This window comes from Pinus tabuliformis, chromosome 9, assembly GCF_031772625.1.
Source record: "Pinus tabuliformis cultivar Carrire ecotype Pingquan chromosome 9, CPIR1, whole genome shotgun sequence".
NCBI lineage: Eukaryota > Viridiplantae > Streptophyta > Pinopsida > Pinales > Pinaceae > Pinus > Pinus tabuliformis.
The window spans coordinates 711471569-711491963 of record NC_142307.1 but is presented as its reverse complement, the minus strand read 5'-3'; the positions used below and the strand labels follow the sequence as shown (position 1 = coordinate 711491963).

General features: G+C 38.0%; 1 protein-coding gene across 2 annotated transcripts in view; it reads left to right on the top strand.

Moving 5' to 3' along the window:
• Window positions 1–20395, top strand: part of LOC149150677 (Cysteine proteinases superfamily protein) — a 261323-nt gene that overhangs the window by 177143 nt on the left and 63785 nt on the right. For both annotated transcript variants that reach the window (XM_089441185.1, XM_089441186.1), the window contains exon 7: window positions 13344–13397. In XM_089441185.1, coding sequence (XP_089297311.1) covers window positions 13344–13397 — 54 coding nt within the window. The remainder of the gene's footprint in view (window positions 1–13343; window positions 13398–20395) is intronic.

Genomic DNA, 20395 nt, shown 5'->3' with positions numbered 1-20395 from the left:
AACAATGGCTAATAAAATGAATTGAAGTAAACTGCTCTAAGCATAGAACATACCATAATTTAACTTTCTTCTCGCTACATGGTCAATAGTGGTGGAAGACATCCATAGCTTTTCCCTCAACAACCCTACATAAGCCTATCCTGATATTGTTCAAAAATAGGAAATGAACACTTAAATCAAAATTACCTTTGTGTTGGTGTTTCATCATGACATTTTTTAGTTTGCATCAACATCTTGCATACACATCGACACATCTCCCAAAGATATATAATGTCAAGGGTCTCTTTCCCTTTCATATTTCATCAGTCTACATATCTTTCTTGGAGATATCCTAGTTAAATCTCTTGGTCTTTGGATGTTGATTGCGTTTACCATGGTTGCATATTCCACAATTTCTTCCTCTCTTTCTTTTACACATCTCATTCCCAGGAACTTCCAGTCAGAGTTCTTCCAGTTAATGTCAACCACCTCATATTACATATGAGGACATATTATGTTTATTTCATCTAGTGAATGTGTAACCCATGCATTCCAACATCCCTTTGAAGGAGGATATACTTCCTTTGATTAAGCTCTCAAGATAGAGCATTGATCCAGGTTGCCTGCAGCCATATGACATGACTCTACAATATCAACTGTAATCTTACATACCTCATTTTCCTTTGGGTCGTCCAAATTTCTTGCAACAACTTCCTTGATTAAAAGAGCTTCAATCCCTTGATCTGCTTCTCCTTTTATGTCATCATACATCATCCCATGAATTCCACAAGTTTGGAATTCTTGATGAAACACTTGCTTTCTCTCTTGATCGGTGAACCTTTCGATGAAGATTCCATCAGAGAATCTTGAGGATCTGAAGTATCCCCATGAACAGATGTTTCCTTTTGACAGATGTATGACGAACCTTGTACTAGATGACCTTTTTCTTTCTTTTCCATAAGTGACACTTATGTTTCTAATGAGGTTCCCAAGAGTTATATCCTTCATTGTTGACTTCCATAGATTCCAACCATCTTTCATGCTTCTCTATGATGATGTCCCGAGCTCTTGATTTCAATGCTTCTATGATGCCTTGCTACATTCCATTAGGGAGAGAGCCCTCTCCAAGCCTAGTAGGGCTGGATCCTAGCCTAAAAGTGGTCTGAGGTTACCTTTGTAATCCCTTCTCAGCGTAAAGGAAATTACAAAGTGCTAACATACTCCAAGCAACCACACAAGTTAAAACACCATGTAGCCTTCAAAGCCTTATTTTATTAAAATGATGGAACAATACAAAGTGTACCAACAATTCCCCAAGCTCTTCCAAGCTTCCAATGGAGGGGAGCACTTCAATTTGTAAGAATGAGGGAGAAGATCCCAAGAAATTGATGATCTCAAGAATGATGAGAATCCCAAGGAGGATTGACGATCTCAAGGAAAGTCATTGAATCCCAAGAGAAGGCATGCAAATTCCAAGTGGTGTGTTAATTTTTTCATAGGGCTACATTGTTTTTTGCTTTGATAATTGCATTTCTTCATTAATACATTAAGTCCATCCCATATCATCATTACATTATTCAAATCTACACCATTATTCATCAACATATGTAAGTATATAGAAATAACAACATCATCATCATCAATGCAACGGAACATAAAGGAACAATAAAAGAAAAGTATGCACACACATAGAGATGCAAGGATTGGTCTGAGACCAGGGAAAACCCACTATGGGGAAACCCTTGCAAATCTTCTTCTTCTTAGATCGTCATCAAATCATTCAACAAAAAGAGTACAATGATCCATAACTTTATCTATGCAACAAAACAACAGATCTAATCATGCTTATAATCACAACCTTGATTCTGAGGATTGTAGCGTGCTGTCACTGGCTGTAGTCAACTGCTGGACACTGCGGTCACTGTACTAAACACCGTTGAATATTGTTGTCATTGAGTGGAATCTTCAGAATACTGAAATCTCATCTTTGAGTCTCGCATGCAGGGAGGAGGAACTGTGCGAGCGTCTATAGTAGTCCTGGATACTCTTTGTAGAACTGGAAGACTGTGTTCGAAATAGATCTAGATGCTCCTAGGTGAATTGGATGAGTGTGCCTGGGGTCAAACATGCCTAGATCGGCCTCAAACCTTGGACGCTCTCATAAGGCTTTTGTGTGAGCGTCTTTGGCATCTCAGATGCTCTCAGAACCACTCTGTGCGAGCGTCCGGGGACTAATACAACTCGATCTGTCTCTGAAACCCTGGATGCTCCCATAACACACTGTGCCAGCGTCCAAGGCTCCTTGGATGCTGTCAAGACCATTGTGTGCCAACTTCCAGGGACTAGAATACCCAATTCTGTGCCAACGTCCGAGATCCAGTAAACCCTAGATTAGTGCGAGCTTCGCCCTTGAGATTTCAGACCCTTATGTGAACTTTCCTTCGACAAACCTGTGCGAACCAAGACAATAAGAGAAGAGAAGATGGCTTCATCAATGTGTCCAAATGAGCTTGAGGTCTCTTCTATTTATAGGCTTTCATGAGGGTCCACTTGGGGTTGATGTTGACCTGTCCAATTTAACATGTGCTTAGGGCTGACCTAACCCAATATACATGAGTGAATAAATGAATTCAAAAACCAACTTTCGATTGTCTAATTAAGGTGATCTTTAGGTTGATTTTGGTCCTCTCGAAAAGAGGAATCTAATGCAATCATCATCTCGGTCATCTGAGTTTGTCCTAGGTGGAATTTGACTACAATCGCAAAAAATTAACATAGTGCATATCTCCTTGAGGGCTTACGTGGGCTCCAAAAGGGAATGTGAGTGGTCCATACATGCAATGCATAGTATGAGAGGTAGTTGAAGGGAGAGTGAACTCCCCACTTAACTCATAGTATCTCCAAGTCAACTTGGCCACACTCCAAGAGCTAGCTCAACATGCCACTCTTGCTCCTTAATGAGAGTCAACTCAGCCTTCATGTGGGTCTTTAACTCACACTCTTTGGAAGACAACTTGACCTCCATAACTTGTCCACTTGACTTTGCACTTAACTCACCACTTAATTGATTCTTTTTCGCTTAGTCACTCCTAAGTGATTGAGAGACCCGGTTGACTAGAGAGATGCTTTTGACACATTTCCAGTTAATTAGTATCCTGATTTTTCCCATCTTTTTCCTTATTTTGTGAGTAAAAGTGATTTTTCACGAGGAAAAATTAATATTTTCCACCCTAAAATGGGTACTAAGGTAACGTTGGTACTCTAAAGATGAAAATTGAGTACTCACATGCCATACAACATTCCCTAGTACCACTTTTTTATTTGTTACATAAATTTTCATTAAAAATTCTCATTCTGCAAGAAATTTTTAATTATTAAGAAAATCCTATAAAAACCTAATGCAATTCTACGAAACTCAAGATAATGCTTAGCATAGAAATATACATTGACCCTAGACTTAGAAAACACATTCAAGGCCTAGTTATTAAGACACACTCCAACTTTGGAGGTTGTGAGTGAAAAAACTCAATTAATTATTTATCACTAAAAAGCGAAAATAATTAATTAAGTGAAAAAAACACTCTGGAGCAACTTCCTTAGTAACCAGGTCCCAAGGGTCCAAGTCTTTTACACAAGTTCATCATGATAGTGACATTTTTACAATTCCCCCATGGGGATACATAATTTGCATAGAGAAAGAAGAGAGAAGAGAATAGAAGAAGAGAGAGAAAAAAAGGGGAAAAATTGTCTTGCTGGACTTTTGGATTTGAACAATTTGATTGGTGTCTTGTCCATTGGGCAATAGAGTTCTCCTTTATTTGCTTAGTACAATTGAGCTAGTAACACTATTCTTTTGCATCCGAGAAGTGCACCAAAGATTAATGAAGAAGGGAAAATCACTAGAAGTAGAAACAATGCTTGAAACAAGGATTAAGCAACCAAGTAACCCAACTATTGTGGAGTATATCATCAAATAGAAAAACCTGTCTGTAGAAGAGATGTCATGGGTGTTAGAAAATGTAACTAGTTTCGATCTTCATAATTTTCATTGTACTCGTGTCATTATGTATATCTTACGTAATGAACAAAAGAAGAAAGAAAAATATTATTTTCAAGCATGGGTTTCATGCTTCTTTTGATTGGTCAACTAGGTTAAACACGTTCTTCATGCTTCTAGGGTTTGTCATGTCATAAGAATAATTGTCACGAGTCAAGAGAGTCAATATCATTTGGATTTAAGATCTATTTGGGCAAGTTGTAACATGAAAAATAATTTATTTCTGTGTTTAGAAAGTCAAAAATACCTTCAAGCACAAGTTGGCCTTGCTAATTACAAGTCAGCCTAGAAGAGGCCTATTTGACCTCATGAGAAGGCTATATAAAGGAAGCAAGTTCGATTCATTTGGACACACTTCTGCAATTTGATCTCAAGTAAGAAAAGAAGGAAAACAAGAGTGAAGGACAAGGAGGCAAGAGGAAGTCTAAACAAGAAACAAAGATATGATTTTTGAGCCTTATTCTCTCACATGTGCGAAGATTAGGGTTTCTGTCAGAGTTCCAAGCCGAAGTTGCAGACCTGCATTAGAGGCCGAAACCTTGACTAGAGCAGATCTTGAAGAAGGATTGACTCTCATTGACTTTGAAAACCTTGACTTGTTTGAGGAAGGATCTCTTGGAAGGTTGACACATGCAAGAAAGCTAGGGTTTTTGCTGTCTACTATTGGAAAAATTTGCAGATTTGAAATAGAAGGCCGAAACAAGGATTGGAGCAGACTTTGAAAGAGTTGACTTTCGTTGACTTTTGTAAACCTTGTCTTGCTTGGAGAAAATCTTTTGGAGGGATGACTTGGTGCTTGGAGGAGGTCTTGGCTTTGGTCTTGGATTTCTCATTTGAACTGATTCTATAAGAAGAGGAGAGATTCTTTCTGGGTTTTCCCCTTGGAGGGGTTTTGCCCTAGCTTGGAGCCTACTTCTTATGTCTATTGTCTTTATTGTTTATGCTCTTGATAATTGTTTGATGAAAAGATATAATAAAGAACTATAAGAAGATAACTAAAGTTCACAAGCAATTATTAAGGATAGGGAGAATTGTTTAATTAACTTTCCTACTAGATTCTCCAATGATGGGAAGATGACTTATTCTTGCAGAATAACTGGGAAGATGACTTATTCTTGCAGAATAACTAGTAGTTACTCAAGTGTTGAGGACAACACTTTTTTGAAGCGGAGGGGCATGTTAAACCCTAGATAAGGTCCATGTTAACCCTAAAATCCCTTATTAAGCCTAGATATTGAGTGATTACATTCTATTGTTATATTGTTATGTAGGTTAGAACCCCTCATGGTCCCATTTTATTATAATTGTACCCTTTGTCTCCTATATATATACTAAGGAGACCTAGTCTTAGAATCATCAAATATTGCCTTGTACATTGTATTCATTGTAAAAGGAGATTCCCCCCTTGAAGAGAATTGCAATTATTGCTTTCTTATGATTTTTAAGGTGCAAGGTTCATAATAAGTGCACAAGAGGGGTGGGAAAAATAGGCTGTGGAAAGGGTTAACTCAAGACCCAAGTTTACTCTCTCTTCACATTATAATGTTCAAGGATGATGGAATTTCAAAGCTGGTACATAGACTATGGCGTCCTCCATGAATTAAACCCCTACCATCTCACTAACCACTTGCACTTGCTGATTGATGGGTTGGCCTTGGAACTATTCCTCCCCTTAGGGTTGGAAGCACCTAATACGGCCTTTTGATAAGCCTCCCATATCTAAGCATTGTAACTTGTTTACAAATTATAATCTAGGAAGTCATTTGAAGATGATGATTTTGTGAAGTACTTTGGTGCCTTTTGCATTAGATATGGCCCACTATGAGACTCTTGTGGTTATTTTACCTTTGTTGATGGTTTCACTTGATTTTGAAGGTATGTTTTAGATGCTTACTCCTAGATACAACCGCTGTCCCTTTAGGGATTGTGTAAATCTTCTCTAGCACTTCAAAGAGTATGTCCAACGCCATTTGATGACAATTTTGGGCACTAGACCTAGGACGTTGACCACGTGTTGAAGATAATTGATTTTGGAATGTATCCAACACTGACGATGACTTTCTCTTCTTCCTTCAGAGTCTGAAATGTGGTACATTTGAGCTAGGACATTATGTAGAGAGTTGATGTACCCCAGAGACGACAAAATGCCTCTAGGTTCGCATTGTACCTTCTTGATGTATGTTACCTTGTTTATGAGCTGATTTGATGGTGATTATGACTTGAGACCCCTAGGGGGTGGGGGGGTGGTATAGTTCTCTAGATGATGTTGTCATTGCCTAGCCTTGTGGCGTCCCCTTCATGTGGCTTGGAGTGATGACATGGGCTTGGTAGATGATGTATTGATGAGGAGGATTTTGCTTGATCGTTGGACACCTTGCTAACGAGGAGATGGGCTATAGCCTAAAATACCTAGGACCTCATAGTCCTATGGTTAGGCTTGACATATACTAAATTGGAAAAAAATAAACTTTTCATGCATTTTCAACCACTTTTTAGGGCTGACGTGTAGGGTTTTATGGCTGTTTTATGTGTTTTCAGCCATTGAAAAATTGCTGTGACCTATTTCCTAGTTTAGTCATTAATTAGCCTTTGTTTTTATTTTTATTTTTTTATTTTGTATCACCCATTTTAGACTAGTTTGTTATTGCTGTCATAAATTTTGCATGTTGTAAATTGTGTTGCCTAAAAACCATAATGTATAATAACAATTGGTAATTCAAAGGTAGCACGTGTTTGAGAATCTATTTGGACCTCTTTGAGACTAATCAAGCTTTCTAGATTTAGCCATAGGGTCCTTTGAATTCATTACCTTTGAATTACATCTAATGTCACCTGGAGCCCTACTTCAATGAACACGATCCCTGGGTGTTTTATTTAGCAGAACCCTTGGAGGGCATTTGGCCTAGGAATTCTTGGGTAATATAATCTCCAAGATGTACGGGGGAAGCCTCCCTTGTAGGGATAGTTTCCAACAACAAAATAGTAGGGGAGCGGCCGCTAAGATAACAATGGCAACTGATCCTCTTGTTGCCCTTAATCTAGAGTGCTTAGTGAGGCTTTGCACTAAGGTTCTAGATTTTGTGGTAATGGGGACTCAACGAAGAACATTCCTGGCACTTTTTCTGTCATTTTTCCAAAATCAGTTTTATCTGTAAACAAGAATTTGGAAAGACTAGCTTCTGCAATGTACACCGCAAGCTTCACAATCAACTCTAAACAATGTTCTTAAAATCCTCAGCTAAATATATCTTGGGGTATTTGCAATTTGAGAAGGTAAAGGGGGTATAAGACTGGCAGACATTTGTAGTCAATATTTGGTTTTCGCTTCTAAAATGACTGTAAGGTATCTTTAGAGCACTGCTCATTGTCAGATAATTCTCATGCATAAGATTAATTCAGTATATTTTATTTTGGGCTTAAAGGGGGGATTTAGTTTGGCAGGTATTCTCTATGCATTTGAGTTGTCATTGATGTCAACCCAAGCAACACTAGAAGATGCCTTGCTTTCATTGACCAAAATGACATGGCAAGTCATAGTTTTTCGAGTTCGGATCATCTTTGTTGGATTCTCCTTGTCGAGCCGATTCCGGTGGTATGTGGCACGTCATGAGAGCCTTTACGGTTTTGGAGTTATGCTTGTTTGAAGATGAAGCCCCTAACTTGTGTGCAAAAACCCCAAAGGGTGACGATGTGGCAACTTTTCCTTGGCAAAGACAAATGCTCATGTCATAAGGTTCCTCACCAAAAATTAAATAGTGTTTCATGTGGCAAAAGATTGATTGTGAATAAATGTTTTTTAAAATCAAGGTTGTGTGAGGGTTTTGCCTCTAAAAGGCAATTAAAGTTCAAAATTCAAAAACCTTCGAAGGGGTTTTCCCCTTCAACAATTTTGAATTTCAAATGATTATCTGCCTCCAAAATAGCAATTCGGGTGCCTTTTATGGATCCCTCCAAAACTATAAGGAGGCCTCATCTCATCTCTTATGTATGAACTCAACGAATATCTTGTGAAGCTCTGAAATTGAATTTCGGCCTTGTGGTGTCTTGAAAATAGACGAGACGAGAGGCTTTTGTGAACGTTTTTACAATTGGTTTGTGATTTGTTGGTCTCTCTTGTAGGAGGAAGGGTTTTGGCCCTCATTAGGGCATGGAGTCTGAGCTTAAACATCTATTTTTGGTACAAGATTATTTGTCAAGGAGTAGCCAGGGTCTGTGGTTCATTGGCATATGTTTTTGGGGATTCGTTTGTGTTTATTGCAGACCTAGCCATAGTCCTGAAGGGTAGATCTCCAAGCATTGGATGGCCTAATCACCAATCCTCTACGACACCTCTTGGCAGTGAATGCACCATTTGCAGTGATAACCTGAGGCCTTTTTTGAAATATTTCATCCCTCTGTTAGGGCAAGGGCCTGTGCATAGTTTAGATCCTTCTTATGATCTTTCAGACCAGCGGATTGGGATATGACTCAACAATATTTTTTGGCCTCCAAAACCAGGGTTTGTGACATAGTTTGGAATAGTTATCCTTGTTGATTCTCTACAGACTTGTGACTAAGACAAAGACAATATTTAGCCTTGAAGCAGTGATAGTAGTATATGAAAATTCTTTGCCTATCCCTAAGATTTATTCTTTGTGGCCTTGTGTTTTGGCATACTTCTTGTGCAATCCTTGTTATATAAAAAATTAGTTAGTTTATAAGTTATTAGGTAAAGGGCATGATCAAAGATCATGCCCATTCACCAAGAGGCACCCAAGGTATTATATAGCCAGGGCCTCCCACAAAATGTAAACATCATCTATTCATTTATTAATAAAATATATATTATGGTTATCAATTGCTAAATTCGTGTGTATCATCTGGTATCAGAGGCGGTTGATTCTCTACTTGCAAATACACAAAATTTTGTGTTCTTCCACCACCTCTGCTGCGGTTTCTCATCCAGATTCATGGCACAAGGAAGCCACACTACGTTGAACCTCGCTGCCACTCCACCGTAGTGCTGTTGCCATATCCGTTGCCACATCCTCCGCTGTAGTTCGTCGAACCAGCCGCCTACGCTAGTCTACACCGCACCATTCCACTGCCGCACAACTCAAAATATCTATCTAGCAGAATTCCATCCATGTCCAACCGTAATTTCGCTGTGCCCCACGTCATCTCACCGTAGACGTCTTCTGCCCTCGATTCCGCCTTCCATGTCGGCTGACTCGACTCCAATTCGACCAACCGTCATTCCAAACTTCGTCGTCACCACTCATCATCCATCTGCGTACCACACTTTTGGTTGCACTTCCATTCTGTTCACTTCCACGCAGCCGTACACCAAACATTTGAACGTTCATGTGGTTTATAACTATTATATAGCTATAAAGGCATATATATAGTAGTATTAAAGGTGTATAATTATTATTTAATTTAATAATTATATATTAATTAATATTTATAAAAAATACACATATTATTATTTAATATTTAAAAAAAATATTTTCAAATTAAAAGTTGGCGGACAAATATCCACCCCCACAAACTCGTTCAATGTCGTCGATGTCAATGGCTGATTTCAGCAAAAAATTGATTGATCTGGAGAATAGGATTACTAGCCACTTCGATGATTTCAACCAAAAATTAGTCGATCTCGAGATTAGGGTTATCGAACATTCCGACGATATCAAGAAGCTTTAGGATATGACAAATCGAATAGAACTACAGCTCGAGCAGAACCATATCAAGTCTGAAATAAATCATAATCAGACAATGGTGTTGCTGAACACTTTGTGTGGAAGGAGGAAGGTTACACCCGAACAACTACTCCAAAATGATGAAGGTAATCAACAACACAATTCATCAGATTCAACAAATTCAACAGATGCTCATGAAAAAGCGGAGTCTCAAACACCTCCTTCAAAAAGAAAATACTTTCTGAAGAACAACAAAAATGGTTTGAAAAAATTGCCGCCTTTGACATGGAGATACTACATAAAAGGGGAAAAGAAAATGTAGTAGCAGATGCCATGTCTAGGAAAGACGAAGAACCAACACTACTTGCAGTCTCGGTTGTTGTTCCTGAATGGCTTAATGAGATTTGAAGTGAGTATGCTAAGAATCCAGAAATAACTGCGATAATCAATAACTTTCCAGACAACTCAAAATTTGAATGGAGAACGCCATTCTATGGTACAAAGGAAGAATCTATTTGAATTCAAACTCCAAGTTTAAATCCAAGATACTCAAGGAGTCACGTGGTTCACTATTAGCTGGACATGTAGGATTCTTTAAAACTTACTACAATGCACGCCAATCATTCTTTTGGAAGGGGATGAGTTGCGATATTCAGAAGTATGTAGCGGAATGTGACACATGTCAAAGAAATAAAAGGGAAAATATTATGACACCTGGATTACTTCTCCCCTTAAACATTCTGAATTAGAAATGGGAAGAAATATCCATGGAGGGATTATCTGTATCTGAAGGCAAGGACAAGATTTTCATAGTGGTCGACAAACTCACCAAATATGCTCACTTTATGGCAATAAAGAAATTAGACTCAGCTAAACAAATCACTGAAATATTTTGCAAAAATATATTTAAATTACACGGTTTTTCGAAAGTCATCGTGAGTGATAGAGATGCCAAATTTAAGGGTAATTTCTGGAGGGCATTGTTCAACCACATAGGAACCACCTAAATATGAGTTCCGCTTATCACCCTCAAACAGATGGACAAACAGAGGTTGTCAATAAATGTTTGGAAGCCTACCTACGTTGTTACGATATAGAAAAACAAAATAAGTGGGCTTAGTGGTTGCATCTCGTTGAATGGTGGTATAATTCTACTTATCATACGTCAACAAAAATGACTCCATTCCAAGCTTTGTATGGATATGAATCCCCAAAATGGAAGGATCTAGCTACCGTCTAGACAAATCTACCCGCTGTTAAAAACCAACTAGAAGAAACCCAAAAAATCGTCCAAACCCTAAAAGAAAACTTGAATAATGCAAGGAATTGTATGAAGCAACAAGCGAACCGAAACGGAACCGAAAGAGAATATGAAGTCGGAGAATGGGTATTTGTCAAACTCCAACCATACAAATAGTTGTCATTGAAACAGAAAGGAAAAAATAAATTGGCACCGAAGTTCTATGGACCATATCAAATCAATAAAAAGATCAGCCAAGTTGCATATAGTTTAGGCCTTTCGGAGAAAAGTCGTGTTCACAACGTCTTCCATGTTTCTTGCCTTAAAAGGGCACTGGGCGACCATTAATCAATGCAAACATTGCTTCCATCCCTAGATGATGAAGGAAGGGTCATTTTAGAACCAAAAGGTATCTTATCTACCAGAGAAAGGAAGCTTCGATCTCGTGTAATCAAGGAATACTTGATCAAGTGGAAGGACCTACCAGAAGAAGAAGCTTCTTGGGAGACTGAAGCGTTTCGTCAGCAACATCCTCTACTATGTATGCTTTGAGGACAAAGTATTCTTTTGAGAGGAAGGCAATGTTATATAAAAAATTTGTTAGTTTATAAGTTATTAGGCAAAGGGCATGATCAAAGATCATGCCCGTTCACCAAGAGGCACCCAAGGCAATGCATAGCCAGGGCCTCCCACAAAATGTAAACATCATCTATTCATTTATTAATAAAATATATATTATGGCTATCAATTGCTAAATTCGTGTGTATTAGTCCTTTTGACCTACACCCGCTGGTAGCACAAGACCATACAGTGCAGAAAATCCTCAATTATTGTGGCAATTGTTTCGAAGTGTTTCGGCCTAATACCTCTATATGAAGTGGTTTGTTTGGTCTCACTGTCATGAAGCCGTGCTGGTCTAGAATTCGTTGGATTCATAAGTATATATGTGCCTGCCAAGGAGAAATTAAGCCAACCTTTGTGCAAGTCCAGGACACTTACTTGTGGCCTGTGGTTTAAAGTGTTGAAGCAGCTACTGTGGAAAGATTTGGTCTCCATACACTAGGTTGATCTTGGCATGAAAATCATTTGTTTAGTAGTGATCAATCTCCCGAAGTTAGATGCTGGTCATGTGGACAATAATACACAATTGTGAGGTATGTGTGTTCTTTCTAAGAAACCCTAACCACTAAGTTAGAGCTGATGTTAAGAAGGATTTATTCTTGATGTGAAGTTTTGCTCTAAAGCACATCATAAGCAGTTTATGAAAGTTACACTCCTATAGTCACATCAAATTATCACTTTGAGCAAGGGTTTCATTATCTAGTCCAGACTTGCAAAAGGAGTTGCCAACAATAAAGGTCTTCACTATGTCACTGCAATAAGAGTCTTGTCATCATAGCAGAAGTTTGAAAAGGTGTCTCTTCATCTTACAATAATGTTTCATAGTCAGCAGCTTCATTATGCAGCAGTAAGGGCTTCTCCAGATATCATCATACCACTGTGTATAGTAAGGGTTGCATTTTTGCACTTGTAGAAATGATTTTTTTCATTATTGCAGTAGGGTTTTTGGAGTAAGTGTTTTGAAGTTGTAAGTGGGTCATTGTCCCTGGTACAGGAGCCCACAATAGTTTGCAAAAGTCTTCTCATTGTAAGTGGGTCATTTTCCTTGGTACGGGAGCACAATAGTTGTCAAATTCATTATCATTTTCAGGGTAGTCTGGTGGTGCTAGGCAGGTGGTTCAAGTCACCTTCAGGTTGGAGCCGGAAAACACTTCAGGGTGGTAGGGTGGTGCCAGGGCAAGTTGGAGCTTGCAAAGGTGTTGGAGCATCCTTTCAGCATTAGCTGATAAAACTGGGGCATTGGAGCGTCCTTCCAATTGGAGTTGGAAAATTGAACGCTTTTCTAGAGTAATAGAGAGTTGAAGCTTCCTTTTTTCAGTTGGAGCTGAAGCATTTTATGTACTTACAAAATTATTAGAAAAGCATTCAATACTTTTTCTCTCGAAAGGGTTTCCACCTCAAACTTCTGGTGTACTGTTCTCTTGATGTGTTGATGTTTTATATGTTGTTAATGCTCTAAAAATATTAATAGGTTACTAATTGATAAGAAATACTGATTCACCCTCCTCTCAGTGTTTCCAACACATTTGAGTTCTCTAACCAATGGTCTTACTATGTTGAAGAGAATTTGGAAAGCATGGCATGTGGTCTATGCACATGCTGGCTTTCTTAACTTGTGTCAACAAATGGAGCAAAGCCCTTAAAATTCGTTTTGTTTTTAAAGAAAGTCTGTTCTTATTTACATTTCCATCTTGAAAATATCAGGTGTCTAAAAGAATTATTTAGTGTATTCCACATGTCCTAACTATTGTCGTTGTTGTCATAGGTATTGTCGAAGCTGTTGTCGCAACCAATCATTGTGTACATACCAGAGTCCGAGGTACTACTTTTTGCTGATAATGGTTGCTTTAGGCAATGTTTATTTAAGTGTCGGTTTGCGAAATTATTTAGGATAGTTTTCTATCTATTGTGGTTTCTGCAATTGTTTTCCTTGTAAGTGAAAAGCATTAATGCAGTATTTTAAGCATATGTAAACCTGCAATGTAGCATTTTATGTCGTCATTTATTCTGGATTGTTTTGAAGGTACCATTTTTCTGTCAGGAAGTGAAATCTAATGGTTAGTGTTCTAAATTTAACTTTATATACTAGAACAGATTTGACTAAGCCCAATCGGGGCACATGCTCCTTGTTTTCCTCTTATGAAAGTGTACTTTTGTGAACTGTACCAATTCATGCTCATTATATGATGGTCTTCAAAGTGGTGGAATTATACTTGCCATAACTTCCTAATTTAAATTGTTGGATCAACAATAACCACCTTCCTTCAATACCTAGAGAAACTCCTCAATCAGATTCACTCTTATTAGACAATTTGCAAGAGGAACAAGAAGAGAAGATTAAAATTTTCTCGCTTTAATGAGGGAAGAATTACTAAGCTGTATTAAAGATGGAAAATCATCTTGCCCAATTCCTGAAACGAATTCCTGTTATTACGCAAACCTGCACAACAACTTTAGGCAAATCCAACTCCTGTAACAGTTGGAAAGCTTCTCCATTTGGACTGGTAATGTTCCAGTCTCAGGGGTGTGTTCCTAATGAATGAATGCTGCCACCTGATAAGTAAATCTGCACATATTCCAAGATTTTCAGCACACTAAAGACACATTCTCAGGCTGTCTGAAAACAGTGAAGAGCAAGGGTAAGTTCAGATAATGATACTTTGTTGGTTGGAATCAAATTCCAGAGGTATGTCAAGCAATGAAATAAATGAACTTTGTATGAAGGAATGTGTGCTTTAAATGAAATAGATTCAAAATAAATGCACAGAAAAATACCTTCATTTTCAATAACAATTCAATCAACACAATGAATAGACTTCAGAGAGTTAGAACCAAACATAATTGAATCAAATCACTTAATCATAGTTAAGAGTACGTGACAGGCTTCCATTAAAATCCTTTCCAGCAGGGAAGGTAGTGGTCAAAGTCTGGTGGATGAAGAAGAAAGGAAAATTCTGCTACTACAATCTGTATGGAGGTCAAAATTATCCAACCTCAGCTATGTTTCTCCCATCTGTATATATAAAACCCCACCAAGGAAGAGGTTTGCCCCTGCTGTTTGAGGAAGAGGAAAGAAAGTTCAAAGCCTTCCATGCACAGTAGGTATTACCTCCTTTTCTGTTTTTATGAACTGATTTTGTCTTTTTGTGTTTGATTTTGTGCTGTTTCTAGATGACTGTTCTCCTCTCCTTGGTCAATAAAGCTTACCCCTTTTCCAAATTTCCCTGCTGTTTACTTAAAGCTTATCAATAGATCTCTCCTCTCATTGTTTGACTTCGCTGAACTAAAACTCTTATTTGCTGTCAGGCGTCATAAATCAGCTATTTCATCTATCTTTACCAGTAAAGTATGACTGTTGGAGGGTGAATCTTATGTATCTACTCTCTTCAGAACAAAGGCCTGCTGTTTCAGTGCTTTTCCTGTGCCTTTTTATCCATTAAAAACCTGCCATTCTCATCCTCAAAAAAACACTTACTCTCCCTGTGTTATAACAGCAGTGCAGGACTGAGAATTTGTTTTCCCAGGAAACCTTTAGCAGTCTTTTCCACATACCAGTGACACTTAAAATAAATTTCTGTCATAAATAAAACTGCTGCGAATTATCTAGACTTAGGCTTTGTTACCACAAAATCTAGCAGTCCTTGGAGAGGGAAACCCTACAAGACAAAAGCTAGATAAAGTGCTAGCAATGGGGTAGAGACTCAATGTTACCTCAGCCAAAACCCCCATCTCTTTACGGAATTTCACCGATGGGAGGAGTCCCCGTAGGAAGGAGATCACTTAAAATAGATATGCTAGGTATAAGGCACAAAGTGATCCAACTAGAGCTCATTCAAGAGAGAGACTCAATAAAGATTCAAGGCTTCAAAAAGAGCAAAATGCTCTCAAAGAAAAGAAGACACAAGACCTAGTGTTTTAAGATTTTTCGATGGTGATAGGTATTCACAAGGTCAAGGCCAGGGGGAAAAGGCTTCTTGTGATTTACTTCAACTAGTATTAAGTTCATAACTTCATACAACCCTTCAAGAAGTCCTCAAGTTGAGGGGAAAAGAACTAGGGTTTCCCTCTTGGAGCAACACCTAAGGAAAGAGATTTTATGGATGAAATTTGAGTGGATGCCCATCAAACTTGGAGAATCGGTAGTGTAGACCCTAAGCTTGATGTTTAGGCTTTCAAATCACCAAAAATCCTCCCTAAATTTTTGTTGCAAGCCCTAGATTTTCACCTTAGCTTTAAAAGGACTGATTTTAGGGGAGAAAATTATGGAGAAAATTTGGGATTGATCGCCAATGACTTGGACTAGTGCCTTGTCCTTTAGGCATATGGATTCAAGGATGAAATAGATAAGCTAGATCCTTTCTAAGGAGGCTAATTTTTATAAAAATGATGCCCTAAGTATCAATTTTTAGCATTTACCTTCTTCAAAAGAAAATAGAGTTTGATAGTGAGATTAAAGATTTCCTCCACTAGGAACATTCATTACATATACAATGAATAACGTATGCAATACTCAACTAGATAGCCTTTTAAAATTTGAGGGCACAAAATAGCATAACCTAGAAGCAACAATTCCATACATTAGACAATTTCAAGATAGAAAATATTCAACAATAAGCACTTACAAGACAACATGTAGTATATCCATCCATTATCCAAAGAAGTAGCCCAAAAGACAATAAAAATTAGCTTCCAAATATTGAAATGCATTCAATAAATCTCCAATAGCCCAAAGAAACAAGTGCGAGTTCTTCTCAAGGAGTCGAATGCCAAGTGTGATGATGATGAGAGACTCAAATAAGGTATCTCTTACTTATACATGTTCTATCAAGTCTAATTTTAGCATAAAGGCCCTCTTAGTTGTCAAATGGAGGGCAAAAATTAATTGTGGCTACAAGCCAACCACATAGCCAATGTGAAATCATAAAAATTAACCCACAAGAGGGCCGAAATGTTGATGTCACCATTGTGTGGGCCTCTTGGAGGTATGCATTGAGCTCCCTTGGTGCCAAATTGAGGCAAGAGGAGTCCAAAAATCATCCTCTAGGGGTTGGCCCCTAGATATCCATGCAAATCATCACGTGGACTCCAACTTTGTGTTTGGGGCACAAAATGGGTCTCATGGGTCTAACCTGGATCCGCTCCATTGTTGACAGCTCAGAGAATGGTGCTAGCCCTCCCACGTCACAAAGGGTGAGACAAACCTCATCTGGGCCTCAGAGCCGCCAAACCATGTGTACACTGCTAAGTTGGCTGGGGTATACTGGTCCAAGTGCATCATCTTGTGGATAATGTGAGGCTAAGTGCAGATTGTTGTCGTTTTGTAGGTGCCATTGGTGTGGAATAATGATGCTCTACAAATAAGTTGAGTCCCATGGCTCTCAACGCTTCACCTGGAGGGTTTCATATGCTCCTCTAGTGGACTTAGGCCCCAATTAAGTTGCCCAACCCATGATGAAACTACCTGCCAATCACACATAATGTTCAGTGCTGCATCCTCACCGTAAGGTACAATAATTCATTAGTGTATCTAAGTGAAACAAGTTTGTTAGTCAAGGGAAAATTGAGAATTCATATGATGTTTCCCTTTCAAATTCGGGGCTTTAATATCGAAGTAGTGTTACCTCCCTAGGTAAGAGTGGTTCATAGAAAGACAAGTCCCTGGTACATCCTTCAATCAATAGGTGGCATGTGAATGATGATAAAATGGATGGGGACACTGGGTTCTCAAGGCCAAATGTCACATGTAATGACCCACCTACAACTATAAATAAAATACGAATATTAGCATGCATATGAGACATCCATACGATAGCTACGTATGCATGGACCCGCATGTATTGCACTATATATATGCTGGTTACTACAGGGAAATGTATAAACTAAGGTAATGAATTGATTATTGAAATAAATCCCTACCTCACTAGAATATCATGAATATATCAAATTAGATAGATAATACATATACCACCTTAAATACATATATATATGATAAACCCTTAACTAAAAGAAAATGCTAATTTTAATTTGCATATTATATTTAAAATTAAAATTGATAAAATAATAATATGAATTAATTAAAATTATAAAACTAAATAAATTAAATTAATTTATTAGATATAAACTTTAATCAAATCAAGCCTACGTATCCAAATAAAATCAACAAAATCAAATGAGATTTGATTTTGTAAAAGTTACACGTAACAAAAACATTGACACGGAGATGGGAGGAAGATTGTGGATGAAGAATTAAAAGGGGGAAGGAAATCTTGAGGAAGGAGAGGAAATTAATGAGAGAGTCTCAATTGTTCTTAAGTTTTTGGGCACGAGAAGCAAACTGCATCAATTGGAACGCACTCTGGAACTAAGTACCTAGGTTGTACTCAATTTGGCTAGGAGGTCTTAGTCTTTGGTAATGAGAGCGAGAGTAGGAGAAAATAAGAAGCATCTCCAACCATGTAAATTCGGGTAGGTAGTCGACATCAATTGATAAATTATGATATTATAGATGCTAGTTAGATCTTGATAACAATTTTCATATTATATTTAAGGTAAATGTTTGAGTAAATTATTTTCAACCTTACATCATAGGTACAAGGATAACAATGATGAGGGATGTCCACATATTGGGTATATGGATGTAGGAGGGAGCAATCGTGGATACATTAGTTACCCCAACCTTTGTTTTTCCACCCCACTTTTTTTGCCTTTTACCTTTTTTGTTTTTTCTTTGTATTACTACTTGGGGCTCCAAGAAATGAGAGCATGCTGTGAATGATATAGAACAATTATTACCCGCTTAATGTGGGGCAGTTCATTGCCCACCAAGGGTTGGGACGTGCACGGGTTCTTTAATGATGTGGGGGCACTCATAAGGCCCTACGAACCAGGGTGATGGGCATAGTAGGGGGTAGAGCTCATGTTTGGTTTTTGCCCATGTGCTATATTAAATGTCTCGACCATCTTTTGCATTTTATGATATTCTTTTTCCTTTGTTTCTTGCTTGTGGCCATGATATAGTTTTAACTTTCTTTTAGCTGCATCAACCTCTGGGGAAACGTTTCCGGGCCCGACCTAGATCAAGTGCCAACCCTAGATCAAGGGACTCATATACGATTTATCATTCTTGTCCATTCATATTTGTCATGAGCCCTAGATTGCACACAAACCTTAAAGATTAAGGGGGGTCTGGTTTCTATGAAGGAACAAATGAAACAAGGTTAGGGTATATCACTAGGGTTTTTCTTGTGCCATAATTTTTTTTAGATATCAATACCAATATCAACAAACCCTAGAACCATACAATCGACCAACCCTACAACATTTCATGTTGGACCCTTAATAAAATATGCCATACATACCTTTTGTCATAGTGACTGCTATAGGGGCCTGCTAATTCGGATGCCATGGTCTCTTTATCATCTTTTCTTTAACGTGTGCATCAATTCAAGACATTCCTCATTGTATCTATCTGCTTTCTTAAACTTGCCTCTTCTTGAGTCAGGATCAGTATGCTATTGCTCTTCTTCTTGCAAATTCATGATGCACGGGTCCCGAAGAATTGACTGCTATAGATGCAACGATATCCTTTTACCCAAGATGCAACAAAATTCCCTGAAGTCTTCTTCTATCATGTTGTTAAGAGCCTCCCTTCGTAATAATTTTCAAAAATAGATGTCCTTATTGCTATTGTCACAATATAATGACCCTACTCACTGCCTGTAGCTTATATGACATGGCTTCTTTTTCAATTAGTCACTGTACATGTAGCTTCTTTACAAATGACTATGCTCTTTCAAGACAAATCCTTAAACATGTTCCCTTTTGATAGAACTCTTTTATAATTACTTCAAGATTCTTGACACAAGATAATGTTCCAATAAATTTTCCAAACAAGTGATACCTTTCAGTATCAAGAGGTCCCATAGGTCGGCTCATTGTTGATTGTGTTCAGACTGAATATATATATACTCAAAATTTCATCACAATGCAAGCACAAAAATTCCACCACTTTGTGAGGCCTATAACATTAGTTTTGGTCTTTTATGCCACCCAACAGGTCGACCAGTTATGATGACTGTAGCATGATGATTACCTAATGTGCCTAAAAATGATTTGTTCTAGGTCTCTTTTGAACAAAATTTTCGTGGATCCCATACCACAGTAGGTAAGCACCACCTTGTGGTTCTGTTGCCACTATATATGCATGCGAGATTATGAGCGATGGATATCTTGACCTTGATCAGATTATATGCACAAATCTTTTAGTTTCACAAGAAACACTTTAAAGAAGTCTCGACTTTCTCCTTCAAGGTGACTGTAGCCTTCCAATTAGGCCTACAATTTGAATTTGATTGAAGACTGATTCAAACTTGCAATATGGAATTGATGCTCATAATTTTTTCTAGGCTTTCAACTCGGATACGCTCAGAACTTTAGTGCACAAGTATGAAGAATAAGTATTAGTTTACAATGATACTTATGCTTAAAACTTTGGCTACTTTGGAGTCTGCCTTTCTAGGGCTTCCAATGTCGTTTTATGCTCAGAATGAAGTCAACAATATCCTCCAATGAAACCAGAGATTTTTACCTCATGACTTATGCTCAATTGGAGAAGGCTTGGCTCTTTTCTAGATTTATTGGAGTTTACAATATATTGTTGATTTTTAATGTACCTTGGACAAGTGGTTTCCCATGGGTTAGTTTCTACCTAGGGAAAAGTGTCCAAAATAATTCTTTTCCTAAGTGTGACTTTATAAAGTGAAAGTGACTTTATAAGTGGTAAAGTCAATGTTAAATTATAAAGTGAAAAGTGACTTT